The 21,706-nt window shown below is 38.8% G+C and overlaps 4 protein-coding genes and 1 long non-coding RNA gene across 5 annotated transcripts; 1 reads left to right on the top strand and 4 right to left on the bottom strand.

The window, feature by feature from the left end:
- Nucleotides 1-3,436: 3,436 nt before the first annotated feature.
- On the bottom strand, nt 3,437-4,659 carry LOC117318969. Its single transcript, XR_004530526.1, has 2 exons — nt 3,789-4,659; nt 3,437-3,718 (listed from the first exon to the last, which is right to left on the bottom strand). It is a non-coding gene; the product is annotated as an uncharacterized LOC117318969 (long non-coding RNA).
- An 883-nt stretch (nt 4,660-5,542) lies between these two features.
- LOC117318962 (uncharacterized protein K02A2.6-like) lies at nt 5,543-9,559 on the bottom strand. Its single transcript, XM_033873882.1, has one exon. It carries the CDS (start codon nt 9,557-9,559, stop codon nt 5,543-5,545), a length of 4,017 nt encoding a protein of 1,338 aa, XP_033729773.1.
- A 1,496-nt stretch (nt 9,560-11,055) lies between these two features.
- On the top strand, nt 11,056-14,328 carry LOC117318968. Its single transcript, XM_033873885.1, has 4 exons — nt 11,056-11,233; nt 11,864-12,049; nt 12,427-12,553; nt 12,823-14,328. The coding sequence occupies exons 1-4, from the start codon at nt 11,202-11,204 to the stop codon at nt 14,014-14,016; spliced, it is 1,539 nt and encodes a 512-aa protein (XP_033729776.1). The 5' UTR covers nt 11,056-11,201; the 3' UTR covers nt 14,017-14,328.
- A 612-nt stretch (nt 14,329-14,940) lies between these two features.
- LOC117318961 lies at nt 14,941-15,552 on the bottom strand. Its single transcript, XM_033873881.1, has one exon. The coding sequence runs from the start codon at nt 15,550-15,552 to the stop codon at nt 14,941-14,943; it is 612 nt and encodes a 203-aa protein (XP_033729772.1).
- A 998-nt stretch (nt 15,553-16,550) lies between these two features.
- Nucleotides 16,551-19,249, bottom strand: LOC117318957 (THAP domain-containing protein 4-like). The gene is made up of 3 exons (XM_033873879.1): nt 18,272-19,249; nt 17,393-17,590; nt 16,551-16,941 (listed from the first exon to the last, which is right to left on the bottom strand). The coding sequence occupies exons 1-3, from the start codon at nt 18,465-18,467 to the stop codon at nt 16,607-16,609; spliced, it is 729 nt and encodes a 242-aa protein (XP_033729770.1). The 5' UTR covers nt 18,468-19,249; the 3' UTR covers nt 16,551-16,606.
- Between the last annotated feature and the right edge of the window lie 2,457 nt (nt 19,250-21,706).

Genomic DNA, 21,706 nt, shown 5'->3' with positions numbered 1-21,706 from the left:
TGTGTCACATCACTGACACCCACGGTCACATACTACTGAACACCACACCTCAGTCACATCATAGACATCCACCCGCACATCATCAGTACTGACAACTCATCCGGTCAAATTATACTGACATCCCATCCGGTCACATATCATACTGACACCTCACCCGGTCGCACATCATAATGACACATCACCCTGTCACACATTATACTGACACCTTACCCGGTCACATATCATACGGACACCTCACCCGGTCACATATCATACTGACACCTCATCCGGTCACATATCATACTGACATCGAACCCGGTCACATCACACTGAAACCCCACCCTGTCACATCATACTGACACCACACCCGGTCACATATCATACTAACACCTCACCTGGTCACACATCATACTGACACCTTACCAGGTAACATCATAATGACATCCCACCCGGTCACATATACTGACACCTCATCCGGTCACATATCATACTGTCATCTCACCCGGTCATATCATACTGACACCCAACCCGGTCACATCATACTGACACCTCACCCGGTCACATATCATACTGTCATATCATACTGACACATCACCCTGTCACATCATACTGTCATATCATACTGACACATCACCCGGTCACATCATACTGTCATATCATACTGACACATCACCCTGTCACATCATACTGACACCCCAACCGGTCACATCATACTGACACATCACGCGGTCACATATCATACTGTCACATCACAACATGATAACTGCTCTACACTAGCGCCATACATGTACTGATTACTATGTACTAGCATTTGTAGTCTCAAAGAAATGGAACCTAAAACTGTTATTAAAGGATAAAATCTTAACTATCAAATACTAAAAATCCAGGTAGTGCCAAGGCAGACATAAGAAATAAAAAAAAATGTGTTAACCCTTTGCCACATGTAAGCGCCTCTGGACGCCTTTACCCCTTGCCACATGTAAGCGCTTCTCGACGCCTTTGCATTATCTCCATGTAAGCGCTTCTCGACGCCTCTGCGTTATCTCAATGTAAGCGCCTCTCGACGCCATGCCGGTTCGGTAAACTTAGACATGGAAAATCCCGTGATTGAGAGCGACACCTATCTGGAAATCCCTGATACTATTTTAAGAAGATATCAATGCATCGACCAATCAGATTTGTACACGTCATTCATACGAAAGTTTTTGAATAAATTAACCTAGAAAGTGTGAGTCATGAGTGTAGAAAAGTGTGACAACAACGAGGCGTGATGGCGGCTGTGGCTACGATTTTGCGCGACGTTTTTGACAACGATGATGATAATTTAGAGTTCGATGGCTTTGGACCTGAATACATTGAGTCAGATATTGATCTTAACGATGTTCTAAATGAACTGTCAACAGATAACGAGTCCGAAAATGAGGACAAACGGCGACTTGTTGTACTGCCGCCATTACGTAATGTTGACCGAGATTTTTCGCCGATCACAGTAAATGATTTTGTTAGGGAAACGGGGCCAGTACTTCCAGAAACTTTTGATGTTGATACTGCAAGTCCCATTGATTATTTCTACCTTTTCTTCAATGAGAATCAGTTTTCCACCATAGCTCGACACACTAATAACTACGCTCGCTGGCATTTGAAAAACGAAGGTAGATTTGACCCAAAATGGTCGGATACACATTCCTTCGTCGCGACATCGGATATAAAATATTCTAGGCTTAAGCCTGAACTGTTGAAATACTCTTGTGAAAACTTTAAAAATTCAGTTTGCTTCATTTGAGAGTTCATGTAAGGAATTCAATGAATTATAAATTACATTGTCAAAATATTTTGAAATTTGTCTGTTCTGTTTGTATACAGCTGATTTCGTGGTTATGTGTTGTTGGTTTTATAAAGAAAATAGCACAGAATTAAAATTTAAGAAATTCTTAACATAATTCTAACTTACTAAAAATGTCTAAAACAACTATTTCACTTTCAAAATTAGGTTTAGAAAAATTAATCAAAACAAAGCTTGATTTCTCAAAAACTGCCATTGAGATGGTGTATGTATATTTCAGTCAGCGCGATAATGTTGCATTGCAACAATGTATCTTTGCACTATTGGCACAGAGTGCTGAAGTGTTATAACCTGCATGTGGCAAAGGGTTAAGAGAGAAGAAAAAAGATCCCACGATTCCAATGGTCTTTTAGTAGGAGCATGCGCAGTAGATACGATGTTGCGTGCTACATGCTCGGTCTTAAACACGGGCATATAATGTTAGCACTTTATGTTACAGTTTAATTATTTCTTTCGCCTCACATAACAGGGGTATTGTCTAAAAGTGTTTAAACAAGATGCATGGTAATGATCGTCTTCCCTTCAATGGGGTCAACTCAGAGATTGAAATAGACAGAGAGGTGTTGCTTGCACGAACGGATGCCACAGGGGCTTGGTTTCGGGATTTTAAGTAACACATGACATGAGCTAATAGTGTTACTGTTATAGTTGATGCCATTTGTTACTCAAAAGTGCCTGTGAGTAAAGTACGCAAATTGGTGAATACTGTCAATAATGACGTTTTCTGAACATTAAAGCCAGTTTATACATTAGAAATTGTTCTACACTTAAAACTAACACTTGTTTTCAGGGGAAAAAATACAAAAAAAGAAAGAATGTGCCTGAAACTAGCAAGTGGAACCACGCGCTGTGTACAAAGGCTGAAACCAAACTTACTGACCGGGACTGAGTGATACTTTCACCTCGTCGTCGATGAATTTTACATCCTGACAACGATAATTCCTATAGAGAATGAACACGAAAGACAAGGTTGAAAACACGGTTGATTTTGTTTTTCTTTTTTTTCTGTCTATCTGAAAATGCAGTCCTTCTAATCTAGGAGCAATCTTCGCATCCTTTTATGACCCAACCCCGGAACAATATGATAAATCTGCTATATTTTGTAAGGAAAAAAACACTTCTCAATTTTTTGCCAAGTTGTCCACAGTCTGGGTATGACCCAAGATGTCCCAATACACTTGTTCATGAATTATGTAACATATACAGTAAAATCTCACAGTTTATCGTTATTATAGATTTTGACATTGTCAAGTCACCACAGGCTTGCCAAGCCCCTGTGATCGAAACCCAGCCTACTCATAAAACTACATGTGTACTTGTACGTCAATCACACGTGTTCGCATTCCGGAATACATCAAAGGGATAATTAATTTCATGACAAGCTACACCAGCCCTTTGTCATGTTAAACTTAATGAACAAGATCTTAAAATATTTTGGCTATCTCTTTAATTTGAGAGTGCTCTTCTCATGTTAAAACATAGATTTAAAAAAATGAGTATGGTATGATAATGACAGCTAGGCTTTAAAAGGACAAAATATTTATCAATATAACTTACTCTGTTTTCGAATTCAACTTCATTAGCTCTATTATAATTACAAGTGCAATTTGATGGTTCAAGTTCATGTTCTTTATTGACTTCTGTGTGAATCAGGAACAACAGAAATAATGTATACATAGGTTATCATTATATATTAAACCACAAAATCCTAAATTAATACAGAAGTGAAAACCATGTACTGATAATCTGGTGGTCAACTGATAAAAGTTTATATAACAACAGTATATATATTAATTTGTATCAATTTCAATTGGACATGTAATTGAATGATGAAGGCCAGCTGAAGATTCTGCACATGCTGCATGTCAGCCAGTTTACCAAGGCCTGTCGGGTTACCTTCGTTTTTGTATTCTTAAAAAATGAAACACATTTCAAAAATAACATATTGGTAGGCCTGTCGGGTTACCTTCGTTTTTGTATTCTTAAAAAATGAAACACATTTCAAAAATAACATATTGGTAGGCCTGTCGGGTTACCTTCGTTTTTGTATTCTTAAAAAATGAAACACATTTCAAAAATAACACATTGGTTTAAGTCTCTTGCTTGAAATCGATTATATAGTTTCCCTCATAAAGCTGCCAGTTGCATACAGCCGAAACCTACCAAACGGCTGATGTAGGACCCATATATCCGATACATCGCTAAAATGAACGGTGACATTGGAAAATGTGTTAGTATGAGTATCTCTGATGACAAACAGCAAGATTTAGGCATGTTAAACTTACTGTCATTTTTTTCTAAACGGAGAAAATACTGCTGATACTTTAAACTCCGTATAGAACGAATATTCATACCCTGCCTACACTGCTCTCCGGCAGGGTATGAAGTCCCTCCCATTGCCGATAGTGTAGCAAGCCCCGATGTGATTCACATCGGGCAGTATTTAGCTGTGGTAAATTTTTTTCTCGGATAAAAAACACATGTAAAGTGATGATTCTGGTATCTATTATCAATATTCAAGCCACAAACCTGCATATTACGTCAATTGTTCAACAATAAATAGTAAAATCAAAAACGAGCAAGACACACGGAGATATCAGTTCAAACATACCGCCATCTTTGACACAAGTGTAAAGGTCAATTTCCTTATAAGGAAATCAAAATAAATTGATGCTAATGAGATTTCCCGCGAGATGTCAACAGAAAAACTGATTCGGAGTTATATACCTCGGTGGGGAAGGTCAATTCATTCTGAAAATATTTAATTATGCAAAGTAAGGTTCGCTTTCTTCACAAGAGTTACAAAACAGTGGTTAAATATCTCTGATTATGTATTTATTTATCGTAGTAGCTTCATCCATATATGGATCATGGGTTCCATATTTGGGTTAGAATCCTCACGAGAGTTCTTCGAGAAGTATCATGGCGGATCACGGAGACAACTCCGAGCAGTATGATATCAGAATATGCGAATTAAAGATTTCTAGATAAGACGGTAGGCTAATACATTGCAAAATTATATTAGAAATGTTTAATTATAGGGATATTCGCCGATAAAGGATATGACGTAATTTTCGCGCATGCGCAGAAAACTGGTTGGCAGTAAATCAGGTAAGCGTGTCGCATTATAACAATGGCCAAGGGCAAGGTTAACTCCGATTTCTCTGTTTACCTGTCTGACTACGCTATCAGCCTTTCAACGGAAGCTCGTGAAAGGTATTGCAGAAAGCTTAAATATGACAGTGGTACAAAGACTCTACCAGATCCGTACAAAATCAGTGAGAAGTGGTCAACAAATCCCAACACGTGGCCTGATCTTACCAGAGACATATATATGTTGAATGGGATGACAGTCGACAAGAGACATAGGAAACATTCATAAGCTGTATTGATAAAACACTGTATGTTTACATGCCGGCCATTTGTACAGGACTCCAGAACGAGGCTGTTATAGTCTGTATCGCATAACGCTTACACTGAACCTATAGTCTGTTTCATAAATCTATGCATAACTCTACATCCCCCTTTCTGGGTATACTACCAATTACATTGTATATGGATTTATCTCAAACATCAAACTAATTATAAGTAACTCAAAAAGCTAAGCAAATTATCATTGCCACAAAAGTTATCTTTAACCAGTCTTTTCCAATAAACACAATTTCACGAGCTACCTACTCAAGAAATAATATCTGAACAATTAACACAGTCAACTTAAATTCACAGGTCCATCCGGTTTGGAGCAACCGAGACTCTGCCAGAGCGAGTAACAGTTGCATTATCACTCTTAGAACCTACACCTATCTCTGAACTATTATTGACACTGACAGAAGTACTAGACCCAGTCTTTGACTTCGGAGACCCAGTAGGCTTCGGAGCCTTTACAGGGTTGCTACACACAGTCTGATTACTTGGTTCCTTCACATCGCTAGGCACATCTCCCGATCCACTCGTGTGTGGAAAATCCGGCCTCATAGCTGGAGCTTGGACCAGCTGTCTCCTATTCCGACGAATCTGGCCCGACGGTGTCCTGACCAAATATGAGTGATCATTCACTGACTTAGTGATCGTTCCACTGAACCCTCCGCTGGGTCCTTTCACCCACACTGTTTCTCCCGGGTGCAATTCCGGACGTTGAACTGCGCGATGTGACCGATCAAAATGGTGCTTTTGAGATGTTCGATCCAACAGTTCCTTATCTCGAACGTACTCGAGATCTGGCCACTTAGGAGATAGATTTGCTGGACTCTCCGGTATAGTTGTACGAAGCTTCCGCCCCATAAGTAGTTCCGAAGGACTGTAGCCATTTCGTAACGGTGTGGTACGATACGCTAGCAAGGCTAGATATGGATCTTGAGAGCCACTAAGTAGACGCTTCACGGTCTGAACTGCTCTCTCGGCTTCCCCGTTCCCTTGAGGGTAATAAGGGCTGCTGGTCGAATGGGTGAACCCATAATCTCTCGTGAATTCCTGAAACGTTGAGCTCGCGTATTGCGGACCGTTGTCCGATATGACGGTCTCTGGAATTCCATGTCGAGCAAACATCGATTTGAGATGTGTGACTATTGCTTCTGAAGTCGTGGAGCTAAGCTTGGCAATTTCTATGTATCTAGAGAAATAGTCTATCACTAACAAATAGTTCACTCCCTTCCAGTAGAATAGATCAGACCCTAATTGTTGCCAGGGACGATCAGGGAAATCAGTAGGTTTGAGAGGTTCTGGTCTCTCTCTCCTATGCTTCAGACACGACGAACAGTTTTTCACAACATCCTCAATCTCTCTGCTTAGACCCGGCCACCATACCGAGTTCTTAGCACGCTCACGGCACTTCACGATGCCCTGGTGCCCCTCGTGTAGTTTCTGTAGTATTTCCGCCCTCATAGATGAAGGAATGACGAGTCTACTTCCTCTCATAAGCAAACCATGACACACCGAGAGTTCTTCCCTCAACTGCCAATATGGCCTAGTGGAGACTGTGATCGTAGGATGTTCGTAACCAGGCCATCCATCCTGACAGTAATTCATAATGATCCTACAGATACTGTCTTCCTGTAGTTTCATGCGGATTTCGTTGAGGCGAACTTCTGTTGCTGGAATGTCGTCCATGATAGCATCGACGTAAGCTTCAACTTCCTGTTGAAACTCCTCCTCCTCAGATCCTTGCTGAATCAAGGGGGCTCTGGATAGAGCATCTGCGGTATACAGTAGTTTACCGGGCACATGCATGATGCTGTAGTCATATCGCATGAGACGCATCCTAAATCTCTGAACCCTCGGGGGTAACTCAGATATCGCCTTGGAACCTAGTAACGGAACTAACGGCTTGTGATCCGTCTCAATTTGGAAGTGTATTCCTGTGAGCAAGTCTGACGACTTCTCGCACATCCACGTTACAGCGAGTGCTTCCTTTTCCAGCTGCGCGTATCGCTGTTCTGTAGCGCTCATAGATCGTGACGCGTATCCGACTGGCCTCCAATCGTCCTCACTACTGTCCTTAGGACGTTGAAGTATGACGCCTCCAATACCATAAGATGATGCGTCAGCAGAGATTTTGGTGGTTGCCCTAGGATCGTATAATGACAGTACCGGTGTAGAGCTGAGTTCTTGCTTGATCAGCTCAAATGCGTGCTCTTGAGGTATGTCCCACGTCCATGCACTATCCTTCTGTAGTAAATCACGAATTGGCTTGGAATGTTCTGCTATGTTCGGGGAGAATCTCCCAAGTTGATTAACCATTCCCATGAATCTCCTGACCTCACTGACATTAGTAGGAGCTTCAAAGTTCACGATAGCTTTCACCTTAGCAGGGTCTGGACGTATTCCTGTCTCATCTATGACGTGACCGACGAATGTGACACTTTTCTTTGAGAACTCGCACTTATCACTGTTTAAGGTAATCCCGGCTTTCTCAACCTTCTGTAACACAGTATTCAGACGCTTATCATGTTCCTCCTGTGAGGTTCCAAATATCAACATGTCGTCCATCTGACACACTACTCCTGGTACATTGTCTAGCAGGTTGCACATCCTTCGCTGGAAATGTTCTGGCGCCGATGAAATACCGAAGGGTAGACGGTTGAAACAATAACGCCCACATGGAGTAATAAAAGTTGTCAACAATCTCGAAGATTGTTCTAGCGGGATCTGCCAGAATCCTGAGTTTGCGTCAATTTTAGAGAATACCTTTGCTCCTGTCAATCGGTGTAAAGTCTGTTCTACACTAGGTAACTGTAGGTGTTCCCTGCGAACCGATTTGTTCAACTGTGTAAGATCAACGCATATACGTACAGTTCCATCCTTTTTAGGTACCACGACAAGACCAGAGCACCAATCTGTCGGTTCCTCAACAGGGGAGATAACCCCCAAGCTCTCCATCCTGGCAAGTTCATCCTTTACCTTGTCCAATAGTGGTAGCGCCACGCGCCTTGGCGAAGTGAGAGCAAACGGTGTGGCGTTGTCGCGAAGTTTAATGGTGTAGTCGCCTTCAATTTTACCTAGTCCACTAAACAGTTTTGGATACCTTTCCTGGATACTACCGGCTGACTGTACTGAAGCCACAGTTTTCACAAGGTTGAGTTTTTCAATAGCTGGACGACCTAACAATGGCTTACTCAATGTCTTGATGACATAAATATCTGTCTCAGCCCGAGTTCCCTTCTCTGTACATAATTTACTTGAAAATTTTCCCAACACTTTGAGACGGTTCTGACCTGGACCTTGTAGAACTCTTGTCGAGGATTCTAACTTCTGACCGATTCGTTGAAAGACACTCTCAGGTATAGCTGTAACATCTGCCCCTGTATCTATCTTAAAATTTACCGGTGTGTGTGTTTGACCTGTCTGAATAACCAGATCTATGTTCCATGGTAGGGATCCTTTGCTTTCTACCGCTCCTAAAAAGCTTTGTACCTCGCCAACTGTTGATCGGCATTTCTTGGCATAGTGACCCTTTTTGCGACATTTCCGACACTCGGCATCTTTTGCAGGACAGCTTCCTTTCCTGTGTCTAAATCCACACCTGTGACACTCTGGATTCGTCTGATTATTAAATGACTTCCGGTTTTCGGATGCCTTCCGGTTTTCAGATGACTTCCGGTTTTCAGACGACTTCCGGTTTCCTGAGAACTTATGTTTTGGACCTTTCTGGAATACTGCATCCACATTACTATCTGCCTGACTACTACTCGCAATAGGATCTCTGTCCCTAACAATTGACTGTTGTTGCTTGACTGCCTCAGATTGGCGAACCTGGTTTACAGCCTTCTCTAGAGTAAGTGTTGCGTCAAGCTGGAGTTTCTCCGATAATCTACTATCGCGAATACCCACGACAATACGGTCCCTTATCATCTCAGACTTCAAATCTCCATACTCACAGTGCTCAACTAGTGAATATAAGGCCATGATAAAACTTTCTGCAGTTTCTCCCTCATTCTGCTTTCGGTGATTGAACCTAGCTCTTTCAAATATCGTATTTCGTCTGGTAATAAAGTAATTGTCAAATTTCTCAACAACTTTCTCATACTTTTTGGCATCCTCATCTGACAATCCAAATGACTTGATAATATCTTCTGCCTGACCTCCCATAGAGTAGATAAAAGTATTAACCTGGATTGGGCCCTCCTTGGCTCCTAATCCCGCCGCTACTCGAAACCGTTCGAACCTCATTAACCATTTCGGCCATTCCTCTGGTTTATTGAACGTAAAATTTTCTGGGGGTTGCACCTGATATGTTGCCATGACGACGAAATTCTTAACAATACTTGATGATATGATAACGCCAGGTATCTCAGTGTTCGATCATAATATATGAAAGTTCAAATAAATGATGGAATCTATCATAGTCGTCATCTCCGACTGTTCTGAGAATTTGAGTCAACCACGTGCGCGAGAACACTGCTGCCTTATCGTGTGTAAATCTCATAAAATCTGTCTATTCAACATGACTTCACTGCGATGGTTTACTCTTACCGCTTAAGAAGATGTTGACCGACTTCTGACACCATGTTGAATGGGATGACAGTCGACAAGAGACATAGGAAACATTCATAAGCTGTATTGATAAAACACTGTATGTTTACATGCCGGCCATTTGTACAGGACTCCAGAACGAGGCTGTTATAGTCTGTATCGCATAACGCTTACACTGAACCTATAGTCTGTTTCATAAATCTATGCATAACTCTACAATATACAGAGAGATTGGCAGCTCTCTATTTGCCCTTGTGTTTACATAGTGGCCCCTGACCTTCCCACAATCCTTTGCGGTCACTCGGTTCAGTCTTAACTAGACGCCATATTGGAGAAAACTTGAAAACCAGACACATAATTATCGATAATTTCTATTTGAAATCATCACCAAGATCCAATTATGTGCTTTAATTTTATTAATATCAAAGTGCAGAAGTGTCATCAATATGAAATATATCACAATTTGCTGTCCAAGTGTTTGTATTTTGAGTATGAAAGTCAAGCACAACGCAGGAAAGATCGGCGGGAATCTCCAATTTTCGAAAAGTCCCTATGGGGTTTTCGAGAATACGGATAAATGACAACAATGTGCATGATAATCAAGACCACATTCCATAAGTATGATAGTTTTTGCTTAATGTGGTAACTTTTGTAGTGGCTTAGATAAAACAATGTGCTTTTTGTGTGCGTTTAAAATTGACGATGTTTTGGTCGGACGTAATGGCTGCTTAATTACAAAACTTGGACATGTCGAATAGGACCCAATGGATTTTGGAAAATACGGATAAATGGCAACAATGTGCACGATCAATAAGACTATATCCCATAAGTATGATAGTTTTTGGTTAATGTGGTAACTTTTGTGGTGGCCTAAATAAAACGATGTGCTTTTTGTGTGCGTTTAAAATTGACGATGTTTTGGTCTGACGTAATGGCGGCTTAATTACAAACTTGGGCATGTCGAATAGGACCCAATGGATTTTCGAAAATACGGATAAATGACAACAATATGCATGATCAATAAGACTATATCCCATAAGTTTGATAGTTTTTGGTTAATGTGGTAACTTTTGTAGTGGCCAAAATAAAACGATGTGCTTTCTGTGTGTATTTAAAATGACGATGTTTTGGTCTGACGTAATGGCGGATTAACCAGAACATGTCGAATAAGTTCCAATACTACGATACACACATGCGCATAGCCCGATTTACCTGCGCTCGCGTGTGTTTGATAGGAGACAGGACGCTCTCGATAAGGGATATGCTTGAGTGGTCACGAATAAAGGGAGCCACTATCTGTACGGGGAAATAGCGATGTTACTAATCTCTCTGTATATATGTCTCTGATCTTACCTTTGGCGACATCTACCTTTATTTGATTGACACCCCGTCGATTTACACGAAGGAGTCGATGAAGGCATACAAATCGCTTGATTCATACAAGTAAGTTTCATAATATGCTGTGAAAGTGTTTTTCAGTGAATAAAAAATAATAAATTCTATATAAGATCTACAGGAAGAAGTATAATATTGTTCCAACCTAACAAGGTCTAGGCTAGGTAGCATGTCATTGCAGGTGTGTTTATACAATGGAGTCACGTGATAAATTCAAAATGTCAGCGAAAAAATGTAACGGGGCGAAGTAAATAGCTGTACTGTACATGTGACGTTTTGATTCTGATTAGCTAAGGCCTAAAAATTACAGGTGTTTCCGTGAACCCTACCCACCCCCTCTCATTGTCTATCATTGTCAAGATTGCTTGCTTGTCTATATGATTTCAGTAAAAAAAAAAATATATATATAAATCACCTACCTATAAGATCTTGGTTCTACCTACCCAATATATTTTCATGTCATGTTACCAGAAACATGTATATTATTGTTTAGACCTTAATTAGTGCACAGGGGCATGTCTAGTTTTATATAACAAAAAATAGTCAGAAATACCTATATATATTGTCAATATATATAGGTATTTCTGAATATTTTTTGTAATATAAAACAAGACATGCCCCTGTGATTAGTGTACACCTTGTTTTCATAAACTGATTTTTGTTTTTATTTTCTTTCAGGTATGTGGTTAGTGGTCACGTGCAAGTAGTCATTTCAAATCCAATTGCTGATGACTGTCCTTTTGTTGCATTAAAGGCCAAGGTGACTCCTTCACAACGTGCAAGAGACAAGCCTCATGAACCATGGGTTTACTTGCAGAAATCCAGTGGTACAGTTTACTGTGCTCATTGCACATGTATGGCAGGGTATGTTTTCATTTAATACATTATGTTACTCCATATTTCAAATTTGCATGTCGAATACAAGCTCTTCAAAACTTATGAGCTTGTGTAACATGTCAAACATGCTCGACTTTTAAATAAAGATTCTGTATCTGTATAATTTGAGCTCTAATGCAAATGCTTTATCAATTACATACAGCTTCCATTACAACGAGGAAAACATATAAATTTAATGAAATGAAGTAAACTAAACTCCATCAAAACATGTATGGAGCATGCAAACTAGGTGATCTCTCTGACGGAACTAGAAAAAATATTGAACATAATCAGGGATTTTGAATTATTGATTATAAAACATTGCATTTCACATATTTATTTTATTTTATTTCTTCATTTTTCAGGTTGGGTGAAGTGTGCAGTCATGTTGGAGCACTTCTATTTAAGATTGAAATTGGTGTCAAGATTGGTGTCACTCAGACAAGCTCGACCAGCAAGGCTTGTCAGTGGAACACCTCTTTTCGAAAGGAAGTAAGTATTATAAGAACACATCTTTCCATAAAAATGCAGTCTATAAATGTGCTAATATCATTGTAATATAGAGCCTTTATCCAAGTTCAATAATGAACTCTTTATGCATTTATAACAGCCTGAAAACATGATATATGTTATGTCAGTGACGATTTTGATTAAGTCATGATCACTGCTCATTAAATATCCATATATATGGCTTGTGGTATAATCTTTCTTGTCAGCTATATCAAAACCAGGAATCTTACACATTTGTATTGTTTTTTTAGATTAAACCCGCCACGATAACCGAAATATTTGATGACATCAAGGGTAAGCGAACCAGGGAAATACAGTCTGTTCAGGCAAATGGATCAGCCCCACTGCCACCAAAACATGACCTACAGGACTTGTATTCCATAGTTCCTAATGCTGCTTTTTTCACATGTGTCACTATTGCTGATGTTAATGACAATGATTCCGACATGCATCAGATTGAACAGAACGTCACGACAAAGGAAAAATACCCGGTGCTATTGACAACAATCAGTGACTCAACTAGTGAGGAGAGCAAAAAGACATTGTTTGAATATGTGGTGACAGAGGCTCAATGTCATAACCTAGAGAAGGCCACCAGGAACCAGGCAGTTAGCCCTTTGTGGTACCAACATAGGATGGGCAGGATAACTGCATCCAAGGCACATGATGTTCTAGTAAGAAAGGACACCACATCCCCAGACAACCTGGTTAAGAGAATCATGGGATACTCAACGTATGATCTTTCCAAAAAAGACTCTGTGAGATGGGGTATAGAAAATGAAGACGAGTGCAGACTTTTGTACACCAAACACTCTGCTCATCAACACATTGAATTCCACTGTGAGGAGTCGGGATTTAACATCAATCCTAAACACCCATTTCTCGGAGCCAGTCCTGATGGAATTATTAACTGTCAGTGTTGTGGAAAGGGAACACTGGAAATCAAGTGCCCATTCAAACACAGGAACTCTACTGTGCAGACTGCTGCTGCAACTGACAAAGACTTTTGCCTGGATTCCAGCCTGCACCTGAAAACAACACACAGGTATTATACACAAGTCCAATTTCAAATGGCTATTTGTGGTTACACATATTGTGATTTTGTGGTGTACACAAAGTGTAAACCTGCGCCAAGCATGGTTATTGTGCGTGTTCCGATTGACATTAACTTTTGTAAGAATGTTGTGGGAAAATGTGAACTGTTCATGAAAAAGCATGTTCAACAGGAACTGATAACCCGCCAACTGGAAAGCGTGATTTCACGTGCTACAGCTGATACTCCTCTCAACAACGAAGACACCTGGTGTTTATGTTCTGAACCAGAATACGGGAGGATGATCAAGTGTGACAGTAATGACTGTCCCTACCAGTGGTTCCACTACAAATGTGTAAATATTCGTAGAAAGCCAAGAGGGAAATGGTTCTGTACATCATGTGACAGTTAAAGTTTCAGAACTGTGTGGAGCTTTAAATCATAGGCTTGAATGTGAACTGAATATTGAACTCTTAGTAACAAGTTATTAAATTGAAAGTGTGAAATTGAAATATATTATGCTGCAAAATAGTTTACCTTGTAGTGAATACAAGTCTGTCATCAATTCTTGATTCATAATGTTCATTTTGATAATACTGTATCATGAGTCGGATCATAATTATAATGATTTGTGAATTAGAAATACAGTAATGTTTGGATACACATATGACCATGTTCATATAATTATTAGGGAAAATACAAATTAAAATATATTGGAGCAGCATACTGTGGTTTCTGTTATATTTTTCATACATTGATAATTGTTAAAAAAAAATGCATGGTTTTCCGCTAGCCTTCCCCATATATTTCTACGTTAATATTCAATTCAAATATATACTGAATATATTATATACATTAAATTTTGACTTCAGATCATTCGTGGAATATTAAAATTGTTTGCTCAAAAATAGGGGTTGATCAGGTTAGCAGACAAAGGCATTTTTTTTTAATGTTTTATGTATGTATACTCTTAAGAATCATATATTTAACAGTATAACATGTATTGTAGATATACATACCTTAGAAAGAAAACAACAACAAGAATTTTAAATTAATCAAATTTAATTCACATCACATGCACAAAAAATCTTTTACATGAGAGCAAACATATATATTGGTCAATGTTCTGTTGCATTTTACATGTATCTATCTGGAATAATTCAGTCCAAATTGAAGGCTATGTACATGCCTCTATACAATAACATTCATCAAAGGTAAAAGGCCACATGCACATATATACACTATGTAACTAGCTTTGGTTGCAAATTACAAAGAGATGAACATATAGTTACAATGCTGTCAATGTGAGGAACCATGTGCATACTCAATGAACTGCTCAGAATATTGTATTTTTTAGTCTCCCTATTGCCCGTTCAACATGAATGCGCACATGAGCAATTTTGCGTGTTTGTTCAACCTCCTTAGCACTTAACTGTGATTTCCCTTTGGTGAAAGCAGGAATAACCAGTGAGGCATTGCGACTTGTTACATCTTCCGAGATTAAAAATCCTCTGTCTGTCAATACTTGATCCCCATGCACAAGTTTGTCTAAATATCCACTTCTCTGGGTGATAACTTTGTCAGATGTCCTTCCACCATAGGCTTTAGACACATATGTGATAGCACCAGTAGGCGCTATTGAGACTAGAAATTTCACGGTGTTATTATGTTTATAGTTTGACCATGTTTGGCATCGAGCTGTTAACTGTCCAGGCCTCTGGATGAACACTTCAAAGCAATCAATGATACTGACACATTTCGGATAGATTTTCTTAAATACACTTGGCATGCTCCTTACCAAACTCTCTTTGTCTGGCCATTGAATTAGGAAAGCAAGTTTTTCTGCAAGTTTTGGCAGGCCTTGGTTCATTACTTCCGATATTGTGGTGACGGACACATTAAAGCGGTAGGCCAAATCTTGGTGCTGAAGATTAAGTCTCAACTTCATTAGTAAACACAAAAGTACAGTCAAACCTGCTCTAACGACCCCCTGTATATAACGACTGCCTGTCTATAACGACCGGTTTTAAGATTCCCCGTGAGATTTTACTATATAACGACCCTCTGTATAGCGACTACCTGTCTAATGTGGCTAACGACCGGTGATTTCGGAACGGCGGTCGCTAATTTGTTTTCTATAGCGACCGATTTCTGTCAGCCATCTTCTGCTCTCGGCAGTCATCCCTCATAAAATCCCCGGAAAATTCAGACACATCGACTCTGGCTTGATTATACAAACAAAGGACCACCACAACCCTGGCCTGAGTATACAAACAAAAGACCCCTACCACCTGTTAGCCTATAATTACTGTAGCTGCCCTGGCCTGGGGCTCGGTAAGAGGGGAGTCGGGTCACCATGCGTGTCGGTATTACATTGCAACTGTGCACAGGTGGCTTCATTTGACACGGTCAGTTAATTTTGTGATTACAACTAGGATACATCACTTCAATAACAAACACTGGTCATATCTGTCAACAAGATTTACTCACATGAAAGCCAATAATGCCTTTCTTAATCGTAGCTGTCGGTACTAGCGTTTGTACTGCCGCCATCTTTAATTAGTCAATACTAATAAAAAGTCGTAAACTGACACAAATATCCGGATTTCAATTTGGGTCAGAAAAAAAAATATTTTGGTTTTAAGAGGTAAGACTATAACACAAAATAATTAGTAGTAACACAAATATAATTAATTTATTAATTATTGTGTATTCTTTTTCTTTATTTATGAAAGAAAGGGAGATAATTTGATAGATACATATAGCATTATTTCAGAACAAAATATTTAAAAAAAAATTATCCATAAGACCATTTTGAGTTATATTTTGTGTTTGGGTCCACAAATCATTAAATATCAAACCCTTCAGATTTATAAAGTTTATGCATTTATTTAACTTCTGACTGGTCTTCTGAATGCCCTGTTCAATGACAATTTATTTATGGCAGGTTTAAGTAAATTGGTTGGTGCAATAATTTTGACCTGTCTATAAAGGCAACCTGTCTATAGTGACCGTTTTTCTGCCTCCCCTTGGGCGGTCGCTATAGACAGATTTGACTGTATGCTCTTTGGAGTCAAAACTTTACATGTGGGCAGAATACAAGAACAGAATGAGAGTAACCACATAAACACAGCTGAAGATGTCCCAGTGTAAAATGAAGTTTTCCGGTCTGTCATTAGCACTTGGTCTGCAAAATCCATAGTGGAAGTTCTCTTTAGCAGCTCTTCATTTTCAGCTTGAAGCCTAGCAAGTTCACCATGAAGTTGCTGATTTTCGATGCGAAGATCTGCTATTTTCTTTATACATGTCTCATGGCAGTCAACATATGGCTGAGGTTCTGAAATTGAATTTATTAAAAACAGTGAGTACATAATTCATCCACCCTGGTATATGTGTGTGCATCATGTAAAATCAAATTCATTTGTCATTTCAAAGGTTTTATTTTAGTCATTACTTTATAAGTAAGTTCATATAATTAATGAAATTTGTGTTTGAAAGTAAAGGTGGTCCAATAGTCAGAGACTATAGAAAATCTGAAAAAAAATTAAGTGAGTATGAACTGGATGATGCAAGTGTTTGCGTGACAGTTATGCTACTTTCAACATTATGTTTACAAAATGGGTCTATAGAAAAATGATTTGGGCTATGGGATTTCAATTTTCTGTAGACAAATTGTCTGTGGACTTTGTTAAAATAACAAATCAACCAAGTCATTATTTTACCTGTTCTAAATCATGTCAGTGATATTTCAACTATGTACTTAACATTATTTGAAAAAATATCAATACCTTCAGGTTCAGGTGCATTTTCTTTGTTTGACAAATCTAACAGAGCAGCAGCTACATCTCGCTTCTCCTTCTCAGCTGTCCTATTATCAACCCTTTTGTGTCTGGCAAAGCGGAGATCTCCTCTCACTTGAGAAACTTTATAACCCATGTTCACAGAAGGGACATAATCAGGACTGTGTTTGTCACTGCTCTTCTCACCTATTAAAAAAGTAAATTCAATTAATAAATTTTGATTTCCAATTGATAATAATTACTGCTACTTCATGAATAAGAAGAATTATTTCTCTCTGCCCAAATTTATGCAACACTTTCCCTGTACATTTGCAGAGTCAGAGTGTTCACAATCAAAATTGTTCTAGTGTTTTAATTATCTCCAAAACTGAGAAATGACCCATGTACACATACCACCACCCACCCCTTAAATTTACATTGATATCCTGTGCATATATAATTTTTTTTTTCTAAATCATGTCAGTAATTATGGTAAACACAAATGAAATGAACAATCATATACACATGATACACGATTGTGGATGAAATCAGTACTGTACACTGATAGATATATACATAATCTACAAATCGTTGTTTGTAATATACGTTAAATGTTTACCCACTCTGGAACCCCGTCAGATCTTAGCCTATAAAGCTAACATTAGGCCTATAACATACAGGCCTGTTATTACTTATAAGGGTAGCTAGAAGTCATAACGCGACACATTTCGATGTCAACCAGTGATTACAGCCCAGCGCACACTCAGCCTGTAGTCTGTGGACTAACAGCAACAACATACTGCCTTTTCGGTTTCAAATTTACTTAAGTGGCATGTATATTATATTTCACTGAAAATTGACTTGGATTATTAATGGTTAACTACATACCCTGAATGAAATGCAGATAGCAAACTCGATCATGGTCAGAGGGGATCCAGGGTTGACCGTCGTTGGTCACTCGCTTGATTGCTTTAATCCACAGTTCCCTGCGCTGATCAGGCTTCTTAGGTATTCTATAAAAACTCTTAGGGTCTGCTTTGTCAAATCTGTTTGCACAGTTAATCACACAACACGAGACAACCATCTTAATTCGGATGAAACGCCGTTCTTTTCAATCAATGGGAAGCCATTTTGTAAACAACCACTTTTGCCAACCAGTCGTGTCACGTGACTTTTCGTGACGTCACGGCGGAAATCCCTTATTTACTATTACTAGATTTTCTACTTATTACTATTACTCCAAAATTAAACAATATCCGCTATTTGTAGCATTTTCGAGGTTTAACCGTTTTGCTACATTACGAGCAATGGGAGGGAATCGTAGCTCTGACGACGACCATCTTTCAGAAATTGTCCGTCCGTCGTCCAGAGCTACGTTATCGCAGCTAAACTCCGTAGTGTTCCAGTGTTGTTGCTGGGAAAAGTTTAACCGTTTGACCTTTGGACCTGCGGCAAATGACCTGGATCAAAGAGCGCGGAGGGGAAGTATGCAAAACGTCTATTGGTTATGTACACTGATTCGTCAGCCAATCAGAAACGTTTTGTCTGTTGAGTGTCCCTGGCAGGCTGTGTGGAGCAACATCAACATCAACATGGGTTTTGCGTACTCTGTGTTACCAGTCGAGGGAAACCCCAAACACAGTAACATCCGACGATGTATTCATCATGTCATTAGTACTAACCAGAGAAGTATATCATATATCTTGTCTAACTTAACTAGGGGCACAGTTTGGATTTGGAGTAGATCTAGGCACTAAGCTTAGGCATATTTGTTAACGTCTGCTCCAACATTCGTCGGAGACTCAGACTGCCCTGGACACTCAACAACATCGGCACCTGGCTTTGCTGGACATGGAACAACGCCGTTTGCTGGAGGTAAACAGATTATTTACCTAGATACCCGATGTTTAGTGTGTTATAATGAGGCGGATACAGGATTTTGAGAAGGGGTTGGGTTTTTGCGGCTCTACTTATCCGGGTGAGGGGGTTCGGGGGTTCTCCTCCGAAAAAAATGTAATATATAGACTACACTAAAGCTCTGTGATTCATTATAGTTCATCATAAACCCCCTAAATTAGAGATTTAAAAATTAAAATCTTTGGAAGGTTTTTCCTCAACCCCCACCTTTTTTTATTAACGGAATCGTTGTGATCACCACCAGCTGAGTCTTGGATCAGGTAATGGACCGCTGACATTTTGGAGAGGGGGATGGAGGGAACACATTATAATTTATATTACATAGGCCTAGTCATAGTTTGCATGATACTTTAGAGATTTGGACTAAATATTGCCTACTTAAAAAACACATATAAACCAGGTAGTAACTTTATTTGTCTAACAATAATGAGCTAATTCTATTTATAATGTACAAGTTTATTCATTTTAATCAAACAGTATATTTATCAAGTGACCTGATTCTAACTAACAATAATGAGCTAATTTTATTTATAATGTACAAGTTTATTCATTTTAATCAAACAGTATATTTATCAAGTGACGCGATTCTAACCAATAATAAGATAATAACCTAGTACAACAATGTAATCACTTAAAAGTTGTAGCATTTTAAAATACAAATTCTAATATAAATCATTTGATGTAATTCGGTTGAGGAATAGCTACATACATTGTGATTACAGTAGGCCAATTATTAGACAATATTGTATGTGCGGGTACAATGAATATCTTACTTAAACTCTGCAAACATTCCTGATGCAAATTAATGGAATACCAAGCTGTTATCAATTGATTTGATAAGAGATATAACCTTGTCCTCAGAGACAGACTGGTTCCCCATCCCAGTTGGTCACAAAAAAGTACTATCATATATGTGACCTGCTGCTAATCTGCAGTGCTCCAGATAACTTTTGAACAGGTGTGGTTTTTATCCATACCTTAGGAAAATGGTGGGTTTTTTTCACTCGTATCTTAGACAGTGTAGTGACCTTTATCTTCAAAATATATAACTTTTACTTCTCACAATTTTCAATACCTTAATTTTGCTATTGATATGGAAGGTCACAATAGTTGTTACAAAGATCTATAACATATAATAGAGTGAGGGTACCTGATTTCGTACACTTTTCACATATATTTGCATTTTTTTTCTTAAATGCAGCTAGAAGACGTTTTTATCTACATCGACCTAAAAGATGTACACAATCTGCGATATTTTTGGTAATGTGACGTCATATGCGCAGAAATGCACTGCGCAGGGGATCTTTCCTTTACCATTCTTTACTTCTGTGTTTAGCGGCAGTTGGGAACGTCATTTCGTACAGCCTTCAAATGTGTGATTCTTAGTAAATATGGCAAATATAAGTATATGCAGATTTAATTCAGCATATTTTAATCAGGTCTGCCGATTTTCAAACGACAGAAATGTTTTTTGAAAGAAATATGAACTTTTGAAAAAAAACGTGTCACTTTTAGCATGCCATCGACCCATTCTGTGGGAATATAGCACTTACTATATATATTTTTGTTTATAAGGATTATCTGGCTAGAATTGTAATAAACAATTTTAAAGCTCCATACAGTTTTTAAGACCAAAAAACAATCAATCATGTCAACCATTTTCGGAATAATGAAGGCTCCCTACGATATCTGCCCTGTCGATGATTGGGCTTGTTACATCAATATACGGTGTTATCAAATTATTTGAGCTTCATATTAAAACAATTTTGATGAAAATGGTAAAGTATGATCTTATTTCAATTATCTCAAAATTATCATAGGTCAGCTGGCTAGATTATATTTCAAATTATGTTTTTAAGCTACCCTGGTCCGATTCTGCAGACGACAAAATGCAAATTCTAGTTTCGTTTTGAAAATGAGGTTATTCTGAAATTCTATATTTAGCTTCACCGAAGAGAGACTATGGCGGTTGTTTGCCATCGAAATGATTTTAAGCCTTCATCGCAGGCGATCGATTGAAACATTGGAAAAAACAATTTATTGTACGAAATCACGTCCTGTATGAAATCACGTACCCTTACTCTGTACAACAAGTGGACAAGGATTAATATTTTTGTTGCCTTTTATTAGGTCACCTGAGACAAAGTCTCAAGTGACCTATTCTAATCCCCTTTTGTCCGTCGTCGTGCGTCGTGCGTCGTCCGTCGTCCGTCGTCCGTCGTGCGTCCGTAAACAATTTACATTTTCGACTTCTTCTCCAAAACCCACAAACCAAATTCTATGAAATTTGGCAGGAAGCTTCTATGACTAAAGGTCAACCAAAATTGTAAATTATATGGTCCCCACCCCCCAGGGGCCTGAGGGGCGGGGCCAAAAAGGGTCAAATTGACTAAAACTTCAAAAATC

This window comes from Pecten maximus, unplaced genomic scaffold (genome assembly GCF_902652985.1).
Source record: "Pecten maximus unplaced genomic scaffold, xPecMax1.1, whole genome shotgun sequence".
Taxonomy (NCBI): domain Eukaryota; kingdom Metazoa; phylum Mollusca; class Bivalvia; order Pectinida; family Pectinidae; genus Pecten; species Pecten maximus.
The sequence above is the reverse complement of the archived record's forward strand: the minus strand, read 5'-3'. Positions and strand labels throughout refer to the sequence as shown.

Coding starts and splice junctions, on each gene's coding strand:
- LOC117318961 (XM_033873881.1), bottom strand. CDS start 15,552: ATGAAGTTGAGACTTAATCTTCAGCACCAAGATTTGGCCTACCGCTTT.
- LOC117318962 (XM_033873882.1), bottom strand. CDS start 9,559: ATGGCAACATATCAGGTGCAACCCCCAGAAAATTTTACGTTCAATAAA.
- LOC117318968 (XM_033873885.1), top strand. CDS start 11,202: ATGAAGGCATACAAATCGCTTGATTCATACAA. Junction 12,050..12,426: donor CATTGCACATGTATGGCAGG/GTATGTTTTCAT, acceptor TTCATTTTTCAG/GTTGGGTGAAGTGTGCAGTC. Junction 12,554..12,822: donor ACACCTCTTTTCGAAAGGAA/GTAAGTATTATA, acceptor TTGTTTTTTTAG/ATTAAACCCGCCACGATAAC.
- LOC117318957 (XM_033873879.1), bottom strand. CDS start 18,467: ATGGTTGTCTCGTGTTGTGTGATTAACTGTGCAAACAGATTTGACAAA. Junction 17,591..18,271: donor CTATCTGCATTTCATTCAGG/GTATGTAGTTAA, acceptor CTTTTTTAATAG/GTGAGAAGAGCAGTGACAAA. Junction 16,942..17,392: donor AAATGCACCTGAACCTGAAG/GTATTGATATTT, acceptor ATTCAATTTCAG/AACCTCAGCCATATGTTGAC.